Source organism: Hevea brasiliensis, chromosome 9, assembly GCF_030052815.1.
Source record: "Hevea brasiliensis isolate MT/VB/25A 57/8 chromosome 9, ASM3005281v1, whole genome shotgun sequence".
NCBI classification, from domain to species: Eukaryota; Viridiplantae; Streptophyta; class Magnoliopsida; order Malpighiales; family Euphorbiaceae; genus Hevea; species Hevea brasiliensis.
The window spans coordinates 30,516,909-30,532,375 of record NC_079501.1 but is presented as its reverse complement, the minus strand read 5'-3'; the positions used below and the strand labels follow the sequence as shown (position 1 = coordinate 30,532,375).

Genomic DNA, 15,467 nt, shown 5'->3' with positions numbered 1-15,467 from the left:
GGTTGCATTTTCCTCGAGACTTTTTTCCTTTCATATAGACAAGCTAACGATTTCCTCATCGCCGTTGCTGAGCCCCTTTGCAGGTATCTACTATCGGTTTCTAACCCAGAATATGCATAACTCGATGTAGTTATTTACATACCTCAATATTGTTTATATGAATGTAAGATTTTTTTTTTTGGATTGCTATGAATGTAAGATTATGGGCATCTATTTTTGATCATGAATGTGAGTTTGCATGTATAGGCTTGAGCCAATGCACGAATACGATTTGACGCCACATTCACTGTATGATGCAGTGTCAGTGGGACTAGAAACTGTAACCATAATTGCTGTTTTGAGCAAGTTGTCCAAAAAAGCTGCCCAAAGAGATGATTGATTCCATTCATGCTTCTACTGTCAATTACGGCAGAATGAAGCTTGTACTCAAGAAGAATGAATTTATACTTTGTTGAATCACCATTTCCAGAGGCAAGCTGGTTTTTATTTGGTTTGCACTCCTTGGTACTTGGGTTTTGAATGCTTGGTAGTAATGTTTTTATGTGGTATTTCAGGTAACTGAAAGGGTTGTTGAAAGATGAAGTTATATCTCGAGCAAGAATGACATCTGATGTTAGTTTTCTGAATGAGATAACTACTCGGAATTGCTCCATTTGCTGCATTATTAGCAGTTGCAGTATTGGCAATTACTGTACCTGATTTTTTTTTTCTTGCTGAATGATTCTCAAAATCTTTGTAAATTGTAGATAATGCATGCTATATCTGTTGTGCATCTGTGTATTGAAGAGGCGCAACAGGTACAGCGCCTTGAAACTCTCCAGGCGGGCGACCGACTGAGGCGCAAGGCGCGCCCCAGTTACGCCAGGCCCCCTATAAAAGGCAACCATGTTTTTTTAGGGCTCTTTAACCTAGTCGCAGACAGCAGACAGCAGCCAGCGAGGGAGAAAAAAAAAAGAAGAAGAAGAAAAGGCTTATCCGGCTTCTTTGCTGCTCCAGCTCCAGCGCTGGCAGAATAAAATCTCGAGGTTAGTCTTTTTTCTTTTTTCCCTTCTTTCTTCTTCTTCTTCTTCTTCTCTCTTTCTTCTTGCTCCTCTGCTTCTTGATGACGTGATCTGGCTTTTTTTTTTTCTCTTCTCTGCAGTGCAAGGTTTTTCATTTTCTTTCTTAATTTTTTTTTCCCATTTTGTGATCTGATTAATGATAACTTCTTAGTTGATGGAGAGAGTTATGGTGCTTGAACTTGGATGTGGATTGATAATTGATTATAAAGATTCACATGGCATGCATTGATAAATGATTTGATAATTGTTAATCACATTACACTTATTGCATGGAGAAAGGTGAAATGAACATAGTTTCCATGCCTGTGTGTATATTCAAACCCCAACTTGCCTAATTAGGCATCAACTCTCAAAAGCTTAATTCAAGAAAATTTAATTAATGATTATCAATTTAAGGGATATGTAGGACTGTTTGTTTTTTATTTGATTTAATCTATACCTGGTTTCTGTTCATTTGTCCTTCTTTCTGTTTAGTACTTGTGATCTTGGTATGTGGTTTTAATCTATACTTTTAGTTTGTGACCGTGAGTCTTTAATTGATTGCTTGAGACTTAATTGCTTTGCTAAGCTTGCTATGCTATTGGCATAGGGAGTTGGTGTTGATATTTCTTGTCCGATTGTAAATTGTAACAGATGGATTCCGAAACATCTTCTGCTGCCGCTGGTTCTAAAAGTGACAATAGCAAAACAGATCCCATTTGGAAACATGTGCGTATGTTAAAGCCACAAAATACAAATGATATTGTTTGCAACTCTTTTGACAAAGTTACAAAGGGAGGGATATACCAAGCTAAGAAGCGTTTGGTTGGAGGATTTCGGAATGTCACCATGTGTAGGAAGCGTCCAGCTCTTGTATGTGAAGAAATGCAAGAGTATATGAAGAAAAAGGTTTTAAAAAAGGGCTTTGATAAAAGTTCTTTTCCAGATTTTGAAGATGTTGAAAGGTTTAGTGATGATGAAAATGAAGATGAAATTGCTGCAAACACAGGAGGCTCATTGGAAGGAAGTAGTAAAGTTGCAGAAATGAGAAAGAGGACAAGGACAAAGGGTCCTATTGATTTATATTTTGCTCAAAATGCAGAAATAGTGATGCAAGATAAGAAAAATACAAAGATGAAGCAAACCACTACAAATGAGGCACGTAAAAAGAAATTGCGAGAAAAAGCATGTAGGGCTATAGCTCAGTGGATGTATGATGCGGGAATTCCTTTTAGTGCTGTCAATTATCCAAGTTTTCAAGTGATGGTGGAGTCTATTGGACAATTTGGTATTGGTTTGAAGGCACCTACTTTCCATGAGGTGCGAGTTCCCTTATTGAATAAAGAAGTTGCTAATGTGAGGAGTTCATTGAAGTCTTATGAAGATGAATGGGCAAAGCATGGTTGTTCTATAATGGTAGATAGTTGGACTAATAAGAAGCAAAGGACCTTGATTAATTTATTGGTGAATTCTTCGAAAGGAACCGTTTTCATTGAATCTATTGACGCTTCAGAGTATTCAAAGACCGATGAAAAGATGTTTGAGCTTCTTGATAGATTCGTGGAGCGTATTGGAGAGGCTAATGTGGTTCAAGTTGTGACAAATAATACTAGCAATTGTGTGCTTGCAGGTAAATTTAAATTTAATTCTTTTATTAGATAATTTAAATTTCATTTCAAGTAAAGAATGTATTTAATAATTTATGTTGTCATATTTGTTTTGTTTTTCTAGGAAAATTGTTAGAAGTCAAGCGCCCGCATTTGTGTTGGACTCCTTGTGCTGCCCATTGCTTAAATTTGATTCTAGAAGATATTGGGAAAATGACCAATATTTATAACACAATTAAAAGGGCAGTGACTTTGAATGGCTACATTTGTGTTCGTCCAGGTGTAGCGAACACGTTACGGCACTTCACAAGTGAAAGAGACCTAATTAGGCCTGCCGTCACAAGATTTGCAACTGCTTTTCTCACTCTTCAACGCATACATAAGCATAAGACTAATTTGAAAAAGATGTTCACTTCAGAGGAATGGACTAAAAGTGAGTGGGCAAAAGAGCCGGCTGGTAAAAAAGTGAGTAGTATTGTCATGATGCCTACTTTCTGGACTAATATGGCTTATGTCTTAAAGATATTTGGTCCATTAATTCGAGTGCTTAGATTAGTTGAAGGTGAGAAAATGCCGGCAATGGGATATATTTATAAGGCCATGGATAGGGCTAAAGAAGCAATTGCAAAGTCATTTGGTGAAAATGAAGAAAAATACAAGGCCATATTTGAGATTATTGATAAACGGTGGGAAGGCCAACTCCACCAACCTTTGCATGCAGCTGGATATTATTTGAATCCTGAATTCTTTTATTCAAATGCTGATATTTATCAAGATGAAAAGGTTATGCTTGGTTTATATAAAGTTATGCAAAGGTTGATTCCAAGTGAAGAAGAGCAAGACAAAATCGTGAAACAATTAATTTTGTATCAAAATGTTGAAGGCATATTTGGAATCGATATGGCAGTTAGAAATCGAAAGACGATATCTCCAGGTAATATGATTTTAATCATAAGTATTTAATCTTGTCTTGTAGTCTTTTTGAATAATAATTAATACACATTATTTTATTTATAGTTGACTGGTGGAAGGCTTATGGATCTTCAGCTCCAAATTTGAGAAATTTTGCTATAAAAGTGCTTAGCCTCACTTGTAGTGCATCTGGTTGTGAGCGTAATTGGAACATCTTTGAGCATGTAAGTAACAAAGCATATCCCTTTAGAATTAAACCTTTAACTTGTTCTTTCATAAACCATACTTATTAAATTTGTCATATTTTGCAGATTCATAATAAAAAAAGAAATAGGCTAGCTCAACAACGCTTGAATGATTTGGTGTTTGTGAAGTATAATAGGGCATTAAAGCGCCGACATGATGCACGTGACTACATTGATCCTATCTCATTGAAAGACATAGATGATAATAATGAATGGTTGATGGGTAAAATGAAGGAAGAGTTAGATAGAGATGAGCTTGTTTTTAAAGATGACACCTTGACATTGAATATGGTTACTGCTATTGGAGTTGAAGAGAATGCCTACAACACTAAATCAGGGAAAGAAAAAAATGTTGAATCAGCATCTATTTCAAGATCTATGCCAAAGGAAAAAGAAAGAGCATCATCCACTAACTTGAGAACTAATACTCCTTTACTTTTTAAAGATGAGGAAGATGATGAAAATATTGATTTTGAAGATGAGTATCAAGAGGATGAAGCTATAGAAGAAGATGAAGAAAATTATGATGCTACTCTTGATGAAGAAGATTATGATGCTACTTTTGATGAAGATTGAAGAATAGTTATTTTATGATTACTTGACTTTAGTTTTGAGAATTAAAAGACTATTCAAGTTTCAATATATTAGCGTCTTAAACTTTAGTAGTTTATTTTTATTTTATTTGAATTATAAACATGTTACTTGAATGCTTATTAGTTATTAATATTTTTAGTTTTATGTTATTTGAAGTTTGATTTCACATTTATTTGATTTTTAATGCATTTTCTTTTTAATTTTTGCGCCTTGCCTCACTCAGTTGTGTGTCTTGCACCTAGGCTCCAAGATTCTTGGCACCGTAGTGCGCATTGAGCCTTTAATAACTAGGTTTGTATGCATCAATATCTGTAGGTTTGTCTACTGCGAGGAGAGTAATCCATTATGAAATTATTTTAATTGTTTTCATTTTTCCCTCATTTTAGCACCATACTCAATTTAGCTGGTTTACTTATCATACAGCTTGCGTAGAATGCACATGCATAAGTTGCCAATATGAGAAATATGGTCAAGTTCTGTATTATGAATAATTTCGGATGCTGGGTATAGGAACAGCTTCACAAAATCTTTCCTGTTAGCAAAATTGGTTAATGCTCTATTGACACTGCAGGTCAATCCTGATTTTGCATGGAGCTGCAGTCACTTGCACAACCATGACCTTATCAAGAGAAGAGCCTTAGTAAATTGTTTAGAAATGGTATGATATAAAGCTTTTATTGATGTTATAACTTGCTACTGCTAAATCCGAATTTAATATGGTTTTATTATTTATTTATAGTGTGGACGGCCTGAGAAATACCTTTAATGGATTATATATTTTCAGATTTCAATTTTGGTGTTCTGCTTCAAGTTTGTTTGAAAATTAGTCAACAATTTTCAACATCACAGTTATTTTTTTGCAATTATATCATTCTACAAGCTTTTGATTTTGGCAAAAATTGGTTGTTAATGGTGGTTGAAATTGCAGGTAGAGCAAGATCTGTTATCATTGTACTACCATGTGGTGCCAGAAAGTCCTTAGTTGGTGTTTCTGCAGCATGCCAAATAAAGAAAAGTTGCCTTCGTTTAGAATAAATGCTGTGTCTGGATCAGTGGGCCTTTCAGTTCCAGCTCTGGTCTACCATCCAAGAGGAACAAATGTGTCAATTCACATCTGATAGGAAAGAAAGATTCAAGGTAATGCTGGGGTTGTTGTGACAACGTGTAACATGGTTGCTTTTGGTGGTAAACGATCTGATGAATCTGAGAAAAAAATATTGAATAAGTAAGAAATAGAGGATGGGAACTGCTTCTAACGGTTGAGGTAATCATGCAACCTGTTATGACCATTTTCTGCTTACAAGATTTTGCCAGCTTTTATGTTTATTTAATTATCTTTTTTTTTAGGTCCTGGTTATTGCTCATGCGTTTTGTAAAGTTATTAGCTCATTACTGCAAACTTGGGCTTACTGGTAATTTTAGTTAAGATGCATCTCCATTATTTTTAGCCTTTATCTTTCCTTGTTGAAAAAGTGAATCTTACAGGATATTCCAACTGCAGCCACACTTGTAAGAGAGGATGAAAGAATTGCAGATTTGAACTTCCTTTGTTGGTTCCATATGAAGCAAACTGGTAGGATCTGGTGAAAGGATGATTTATTGCAAATGTACAGTGTGCTAAAGGCACCAGATGTGATGAACCCAAATAAGCTTACAGCACGCAAGTTTCTGATACGATTACATGAGCATAGTGATAAGATAATTGTGTTTTCTCCCAATCTCTTTGCACTTATGGAGTATCAAGTATGCAATGAAACTTCACAAACCTATGATTTATGGTGCTAGCAGGTGGATTTTTCTTTGGCTTAGATCGCTTTTAGTTAGAGTTTTGTTTACTTGTTATGTTTCATATCATAAGTGCATCTTTTTGTGCAATGTGCAGCCATGCTGAGAGGACAAAAATTCTTCAGGCTTAAAAAACTAGCAAGTATCTTTCCGTCAAAGGTATTCTGATGAAAAGTATTATATGGTTATCTTCTGCTTCTCTCTCCTTTTCTTTTGGGCTTTATAGTTGTGGGTGTAAGGGGTAGTCTTCTCTCTCTTCATCTTTATCGATTCTGCAATTTACAGGTGGGTGATAATTCAACAGTTATTCCTGAGGCAAATGTGATCATTCAGATTTTGTCACATGCTGTTATCCTAGGGCAAATGTGACAAAAAGCCCAACGATGAGGGTGTATTCTTGGGGCAAAGGTAGTTTTCCGGTTCATTTCTTATATTTAGTAAAATTTTGCTCCACTCAATTTGATTGACTAGTTTCTGATTTTGCATGATAAAGATCTAAATGCACTGGTTTGGTTAAGCAGATCATATTGTTTGAGAATTTACTAATTCTAGCCTATGACAAGACTGATTTCTATATCATTGAAAGCGCAATAGTTCTGATTTATTTGATCAAGTTGAATTTTCAGCTGATTATGTTGTATTTATTTATGTGATACTGTAGCAAAGTTTTGGGAACTAAGGCATTTACTTTAAAACAAAATAATCAGACATGTGCATGCAAATCATTGCTTCTTAATGACAATGGTATCCATCTAACATGATCTCATTTTAGTTGTGATTCTGCCATGCTTCTATGTTCATAAATTTGTTAAAAATCGTTAATTTTTATTTCGGTCAATAGGGTAAACTGCAAGATAGGATGGCTGGTGGCAAAGAACAGTACAATGCATTTTTCTATTCCCATGTTTCTACTGATGCACAGGTATGGATCTTTTTGTTTGTCAACCCCTAAAATATTCCTAAGCCATACATGTCCTCCGTCAATTAGCGTTGTGTGCTAGATCTTAATGAGTCCTCGTTTTGGATGTAGGAAATGTACTAAAAAGGCAGCAGTTTTTTATTTGACCAGGGTTACGTCTTTAATGTACATCAGGGTTGCAACTGGCAGACTTGGATCTCATATCTGTGCAATTTACTTGTGATGTATGTAATTCCTTTGACAGTTGATAACTAGCCTGCCTCTGCCTGATTCTGGTGCTGATTTGAACTACTACCATCTTGATGAGCAATTGGCACTCTCCGTGAAGGTATTTCTCTTTCCCGTGGTTGATTACTTTCTAGATAATTGGGAAGTCGAAGTTTTTGACATGTAGGATGCATCAGGTTTCGAATGCTGGCAATGATGCTGTTGGCTTTTAGAGCAGCTGCAAGAATACGCAGATGACATAGCCTTCATAAAGCACGTCGCTCCATAGCTTCACTATGTCAGTTGCAAAAGGGATTGTTTATATGGAATACAGGTCTGGTATCTCATTATTTTATTGCATGTGGAGAACTTCAGATGTCTTGCTTCTGGTTAGGCTACATGGGTTTTAGACCATTAAGAACAGTTTCTTGTCTTGCTTATTTTTGTTTCCTCTCTCTGCATGGAACTTGTCCTTTTGCTTCCACACTGCACTTATCATTTCTCTCTCCATTGATAATTATCATTCATGGTTTCATAAAAATTATTAAATTTTAATTTTTTTCATAAAACTCATTAAATTTTAATTTCATTTCATAAAAGTCATTCTAATTGAAAATTAAAGGTTTTTCAGATTAATTTTTTCACCTATTAATTATTTTACAAATTAAATTACTTGTTCAATTTTTACCAGTCAAGCTTGAGATTGAATAGTTCAAGTAAGGAGGCAAACCAAATTTAAGTATTATAATATTCGAGTAGTTCACGAGCTTAATTGAATATTTAATTTTTTTATATAATTTTAAATATATATTTTTATGTATGTAAGTAATAAAAAATTATAATATTTATTATTTTACCCTAAATATATACGATCAAAATACCAACTCGAGTTCGAACATTGACTTATTTGAATTTTAAATTTTAAATTAATAATTTTTTTATTTAAATAAGAGGCATAATAAGCAACTTTATTAATTAAGAATTGTGCTGCCATTTGTTTATCATCCCCAGGCACCCAACGATCCAACCAGAAGTTTACACTCCTTTCATTGGACCATTACAAATGCAGTTCTTTACGGACATGGCTCCAAAGTTTGTGAATACCCTGCCAAATCATGAACCTTTTGCCATTGCCAACATCAATAGGATTATAAATGCGAACTTCTTATCCCTGGAGCTGCTCCAAACAAACCGTCATAAAATTTTTTCAGTTTCATTACAAACGTAGAAGTGAAGCTTGGGCATGGTAGAAAAGCCCAAAGTACTCTGCCTGCCGAAGAGAGTTGTCGTTTCCAGACATTATCAAGAATATAGCTATAAGTGGTCTTGCACCTTTCGAATGAAGCAATGGAAAAGCCAAGTATTTTCCAAGGTCCAAGTTGAAACCATAGCCTCATTTTGAACCCAGTAATTTGCCTGTCACATTGACCAACATTCTTAGACAACAAAAACTATTTTCAAGATAAAAAATAATCCTGGCAAAGCCTAAAGCCTTGTGAATCGCTGGTTGGTTGATAAAAATTTTTTTATTATAATAATTGACTGAAAAGTAATTTTATAAAAAAAAAAGTTCAATATATTTACAATCAGGTTAATTAAGCTTTACCCAATGTTAATTTAGAGCTCTAAAGTAGAGCAGACAAGAATTCTGCGTCATGTCACAAATTTTTTGTGTAATGTTTCGTTATTTTAATGATATCTGTTTTTCCTAATCTTAAGGAAAATTAAATGTTCTCTGCTGTGTTCAGTGATAGCTCCATTAAATACTCAGTGATTATTTATTATAAAAATTATTATTTAGTCTCTGTATTTTAATAAAATTAATTATTTAATTTTTTATTTTAAAAAAATATTATTTAGATTTTATTTTAAATAAATTTTTTCGACTTTATCAAATTTTTTTATTTATTAATAAATTTTAATGTCAATTAAACTATTGTTTAGTCTCTCTATTTTAGTAAAATTAATTAATTAATTGTTATATTTTAAAAAATATTATTATTTAATCTTTCTATTTTAATAAAACTAATTAGTTGATCATTATATTTTGAGAATATAATATTATGAAAAACATATTCTTAAATAAAAATAAAAATTTTATTATGTGAAGATTAAATTTGACTTTATTTTTTTTTTTTAAATTGTTCAAGTATTTACATTTAAAAAAAATATATTCAAGAAATTATGAAAATATCCTTCCAAGCTGAGAAATCCCATCAAAGAGTTTGAAACAAAAGCCACATATAAGGCCCTACTCTCCATCAAAGGGAGAGTGAAATAAATAAATAAATCTATGAATATGAAAGAATTATCTTTATGAACAAAAAATAATAATAATAATAAATTAAAGGGTCAAAAGAAAGGCCGCGTCAACCCTTGAGAACCAAGAGAGGTGAGAGCCATTGCAGGGGACGAAGGGGAAAATTTCCACACGAAAGCATCTATACTCTTTCATATTACTATGAATGGTTATTTTTAACTCAGTTTTTAGTTGAAGAATCCACTTTTTGTGGAATATGCTTCATATACGATACATTTTTCTTTGGTCACATACATTACTCATCCTCTATAAATGGTCAAAAACTTCTTACTTTTTAATCTTGTTAAAGAAAAACAGATGAAGAAAACTCAATTTTACGTCCAAATAAATACATTTTTAAGTTTTTTTTTTCCAATTAATTCATAATTTTCTATTTAAGCTTCAATATGTCTAATTTTTGAAAAATATAGTAATAACAATTCAACTTGTGTTCAGTACTGAAATTTCAAGTTTCCCACATAAAAATTTCTGAGGCATGAAATGAGTTGGTCGCTGTCTTGAGGTTGGTAGGAAACCCCACAAGAAAACTTGCTTTGAATAGGAAAAAGAAAAGGGAGAGTTGATGGATGACTTTATGGATTCTTCACACGTTCGAAGAATACTTTCCTCACCTAGCAAAAACGCACAGAGGGAATCCAGCATTTGATTGCTTTTTCAGATATTCTTAGTGCATTGCCTTACACAAACTACACTTGATTATCTACACTTTCTATATTCTAAATCTGTAATCACACCAATTGGGTATTGCTTAAAAGGAAAGAAAGAACAACCCACTCCCTCTTCCAGGCTAAATAAAGATTCACTTCACCAAGACACAGCACTACAGCAGGATGCTTACATATATATATATGTGTTAAAGTCCTAAGAAGGAAAAACAAAATTAAAGACTACTCCTAAACCTGTAAGTAGTGGAGATGACGACAAAGCACAAATTTTAATTGAGCAGTAAAGAAAGACCAAATGCACTTATCATAAATAAGGTCAAGGAAAATAGATCACGGAATTATTCCAAGAGAATCCTTTTCTGGTTTAGTCAACTATAAGCCACCTTGAGATCATTTCTGAGAGATGAGGTGCACAGCAGATGCTGTGAGCCTATGACTGCGACTTCAATCAGGACAAGCTTCAGTAATTAACAGACTTTAAAAGAACAAACACATTCTAAGTCTAAACTGCTAGCTGTTACATGACTGTTTAAGATGATTCGTTGCTAAAGGAAAAAGAACTTTCATTTGTTTTTTTCTATTTTATTAATTAATCTGTGTTTTCTTTGTATTAGATTTCATGATTCTTATTCTCTGAAAACCAAAAGTTTCATCATCAATGGCAAAGAAGAAAAAAAAATTCTTAATATTTTTGTAATGTGTTTATTAGCTGGTCCGCTTAACAATCATTTAGCATTCGTGCACACAGACACACAGACACACACACATATATATATATATATAAAGAGAGAGAGAGAGAGAGAGAGAGAGCTTGGAACAAGAAGCCTTTTCCTGGACTGAAAAAAAGGGACAGCACACAGCTGAATAGAAAAACTTCTCCATCTCTACATATCTCCTCTTCCCAAGAAAATTCTTTCTTAAGGGTATAATCTATAGCTTTGCAATGATAGGACATTGAAGAAGTATTTAATAAAATTATTTTCTTCTTGTATTGTTTTGGTCAAAAGTGAGGGATTGGAATCATTGTTGGTGAGTGGGTGCTTGTAATCAAATATTATAATCATTCTTTTATTTACTGCTTCGTCCATTAACTTAGTTATCTCTAACAGGAAGATGGCTTTCTACTAGTAATCAAGTGTTCATATTATGCTAGATTTTCTGTGACCAAGAAAAGCAAATGGGACGCTGTGGATTTTGATGAGATTCGGATGCTCATTGTTTCTTTATGGTTTCCATTGGCATTTGTTAATTGTTTGGTCTTTTGTAAGCTTTCAGACCTAAACACCAGACTAAGGCCTTTATGGGATTCTCCAACTCAAGAAAATGTTCATACCTTTACTTTTACGTTTGAATATTTGCCTTTACTTTTACCTTGCTTAGCCTAGCTTATTAGTCAAGTCAAACTAATTTATAAGTCATAATTTTAAATTGACTCATTGTTTAAGATATTTTTAGACTTTATAAGACGCGCTTATGAGAAATATAAAAAAGTGAGAGAAAATAACATTTCATTTTGATGGTTATAAGCTGGATATTTATAAATTAGCTTATTAAGTATTTTATTGTATTATTCTTATTTAATTTTATCATTCCACTATATATTCTTATGGTATTTATTCTCATATTCACATTAAAAAATAATTCTCAGCAATAATTTAAATAAATTATTTACATTAATTTTAATAAATTTTTTAAAAAATTATTAATTTTAGTAAAATATTTATCTATAAAATATTTATTTATTATTTAATTCAAAATTAAATTATATTATAATATGATTGAAATATATTTTGATAATATTATAATAGAATATTGAGTAAATATAATTTATTATTTAAAAAAATAATTTAGTATCTTCTTAATTATTTTAACAATAAATATATATATATATATAAGTTACTTTTTATTAAATGTGTCAATTGTTTATTAGTTACTTATAAATATTTTATCTTATAATTTTTCTTATTTAGGCCTGGTCTATCGTAGACTCAAATGCATGGTAAAACTCATCTATTAAATATATGAATCTCACATATTTATATCTTAAATCTATAATAAATTTGATCTAAATAAAAATTTTTCTCTATCTGAAAACAACACTACTTAAAATTTTAAATATTTATAAACTTAAATTAGATTTCCAAACACCTAGTCAATTGTTGACATAGATTTATAGTTATGATTAATTGGCATCTTTTTTTTTATAGCCAATGACACAAAATCCTTCTTTTCCATGAGTCAACATAGTTAATGTTTTCAATTAGCGGAGAGCAGATTTCAGCTTAAATCGAAAAATTGAATCGAATCGAATCAATTTGGTTTAATCAGTTTGATTTTAAAATTTAATCAGTTTGGTTCGATTTATAAATTTTGATAATTTTGGTTAATTGGTTCGGTTCGATTATTTTCATAAAAAAAAAAATTGAACCGAACCGAAATTACTTTTATATATATATATATATATATATATCAAGGAAACCCTAAGATTTTTTAGTTTTTTTTTTAAGTTTTTTTTTTATGTTTTTGTTATTGTGATTTAATGTTGAAAATATGAAATTTTATAAAATTCAGTTTGATCGGTTTAAAACTGAACCGAACTGATATTTATCGGTTTGGTTCGGTTCGATTTTCTCTTAATAATTAGTTTGATTCGATTTTTAAAATTTTTTATTTTTTATTTTTGATTTTATCGATTCAGTTCAGTTTGAAACCAAAATCGACTATTTGCACACCCTTATTTTCAATAAATAGAATAATATATATATATATATATATATATATATATATATATATATATATATTATAACATCTTATGCGGTAAGGAAAAATAATTTATGACTGAAAGTGAGGCCTTGCTTGAAACCTTGACTAAATAGGGGGTAGGAATGAATCGAATTCTACATCAAAAAGAGAGAAAGTGGTGAAGGGTCTTATGAGTGATAAGTCTTCTAACTTAAATTTTGGGCCTCAAAAAAAGGATTCAAAGAACAAGACCGTGAAGTCAAGTAAGTCAAAGTGAACAATACTACCGAGTGGGCTAGGTAGGAGCGTTATGCATATGCTTGTACGAAATATTCGACAAGCTTAATTGCCTAATAATCCCAACTTTTCTATTTGTAGGATAGCATCCTTTTAGATTTGCCAGTGTGAAATATTTTGTCCTCTGGGGGACATGATGTTGCTATTGTTTAAAGCTTCTCTATATTAATTGGCTTTACAATAATTATCTACCTTGACTACAAGTCTGATTAGACTTTCTTTATTATTATTATTATTTTAAAATTTTCATTTTAAAAAAATATAAAGAAATAACATAATTTGTAAAAATTTAATTAAATTATTTTTTTTGCAAATTTTTTCTGAATAGAACAAATTTAAGCATGTGCAGAATTGGTTGTGCCTTCCACACACTATCAACAATTCAAAGTTCTTGGTGCTAAGCTATCATTAAGACCACAGATTTGACAACACTAAACGGGTTGAAATATTTATTATCTATTTACTATCCTCCAGCCATGAAAAATCTTTGGCTGCTCTTGATGGGTGAATTGAGGCATCTAACTATTCTATTAAATAAAAACATAATTCCATTTCATTTATGCTTGTTTTTCAATCCAGTTTTGGGTATGAAGATGATTATCACAGTGAAGAAGTTGAGAAAGGAATAATAGAATATATAGGGATTTGGAATAAAAGAAGCTTGATTATTCCTTCAAGCACTTGAGATTATATATTATTTACAGATGAATAATAAAAAAAAACAATGCAATATTACAGCATATTGATGTGGATAAGAATTTTCATAAAACATATATAGATATAGAGAGAGAGAGAGAGAGCATGATTTAGTTAAACATGATTAAACAAATGGGGCCAATTTGACCAAATTTCTAGTGCATTATCAAACAAAATGTCATATTATTCAATCAGTGGTTGGCTTCCAAGTGTTGTGATTTCTCTCTGCGCAATTGATTGCAGCATGACAGAGAAGGACAAGTGTTACTTCCCTAGTGTTGGATTGGGCACATTTTCATAATATGAGAATGTCCTTATTGTTTAGAGCAGAAACTAATCAGCCAGTTAGAAAATGAAGCATCAGAATATCCACCGAGTTTCCATGTTAGAGGGGTCATGTAGCTTAAAGAAGCATATATTCCTGCATAAATGACAGGATAAATTCACCAGCGGTACCCAAATTTTAAAGGCTGTAACAGAGTTATTCTTAAATTTAAAAATATAATATAAAATTTTTTAAATTTTAAAATTTTATATAACAAAATTTTTTTAACTCTCAATAATCAATTTATATAATTTAAAATGATAGTGATGTGAATAATTTTTTTTTCTTTATGTAAAACTAGATATAATTTTTTTAGTAGGTCAATTATGAGAAAATCTTAATCATACTATATAATGAAGTGCTAGATGTTTTAAAGAGATTTTATTTTCAGAAAACAATAGTAATTGTTCACCTTATCACTACTCTCTAAATTGTCCATATCAACGTGTTACTTAATAAACAAACTATTGAGTATTAGAAGGATTTTATTATGTACAATTTAAAATTTATAAAATTTATATTATTTTTATATATTTAAGGGCGTATTTATTACAATATTAAATTCCAAAGACAACTCTTAAAATTATCATATATGAGATATCATTTTCCTTAGACACAGAAAACTAAAGGTGAAAGTGCCTAGGGTCATATTCAACAAGATTTTAGGAAGAAAGTTGTCCTACGAAAGGTACTTCAAACATTTTCATCCATCCACTAAATTATGCTTTAACCAAAAACATATGTTATTCACAGCGATTAAAGTTATCAAAATCAAAAGATTCTCCTCAATAATTAAGGACCAAATTAGCACAACATTATTTAAATTTACCTTCTTAATTGCAGATGCATTTTATTTAATTACATAATAGAGTCTACTGTTGCATTTAGAATAAAAGGACTTTTCAAAATAAGAGAAGATAGCTATTTAAACTCCCTTAGCTTCTGCAAGTAAGATAGGAGAGAATGGTGGGAAAAGGCTTGCCTCTGCGGCTGTTGTTTTTCTTTTTTCTCATGATGGAAATTTAGAAAGCTATTTTTCCCACCTGTACTTTTATGTCATGAACATTCTACATTTGTGGACAGAGTGATGCACAGTTCTTGAGGGTTTCAGAC

At 31.7% G+C, this 15,467-nt stretch overlaps 1 protein-coding gene across 1 annotated transcript; it reads left to right on the top strand.

Moving 5' to 3' along the window:
* Positions 1-558: 558 nt before the first annotated feature.
* LOC110647363 (uncharacterized) lies at positions 559-4,553 on the top strand. The gene is made up of 5 exons (XM_021801158.2): positions 559-1,025; positions 1,695-2,670; positions 2,772-3,581; positions 3,665-3,783; positions 3,871-4,553. Exons 2-5 carry the CDS (start codon positions 1,695-1,697, stop codon positions 4,378-4,380), a joined length of 2,415 nt encoding a protein of 804 aa, XP_021656850.2. The 5' UTR covers positions 559-1,025; the 3' UTR covers positions 4,381-4,553.
* Positions 4,554-15,467: the final 10,914 nt, after the last annotated feature.

Excerpts from the sequence above, each read along its gene's own strand:
- LOC110647363 (XM_021801158.2), top strand. The coding sequence starts at position 1,695 with ATGGATTCCGAAACATCTTCTGCTGCCGCTGGTTCTAAAAGTGACAAT. Across the intron at positions 3,582-3,664 it reads TCGAAAGACGATATCTCCAG|TTGACTGGTGGAAGGCTTAT; the intron begins GTAATATGATTT and ends TTTTATTTATAG. Across the intron at positions 3,784-3,870 it reads ATTGGAACATCTTTGAGCAT|ATTCATAATAAAAAAAGAAA; the intron begins GTAAGTAACAAA and ends CATATTTTGCAG.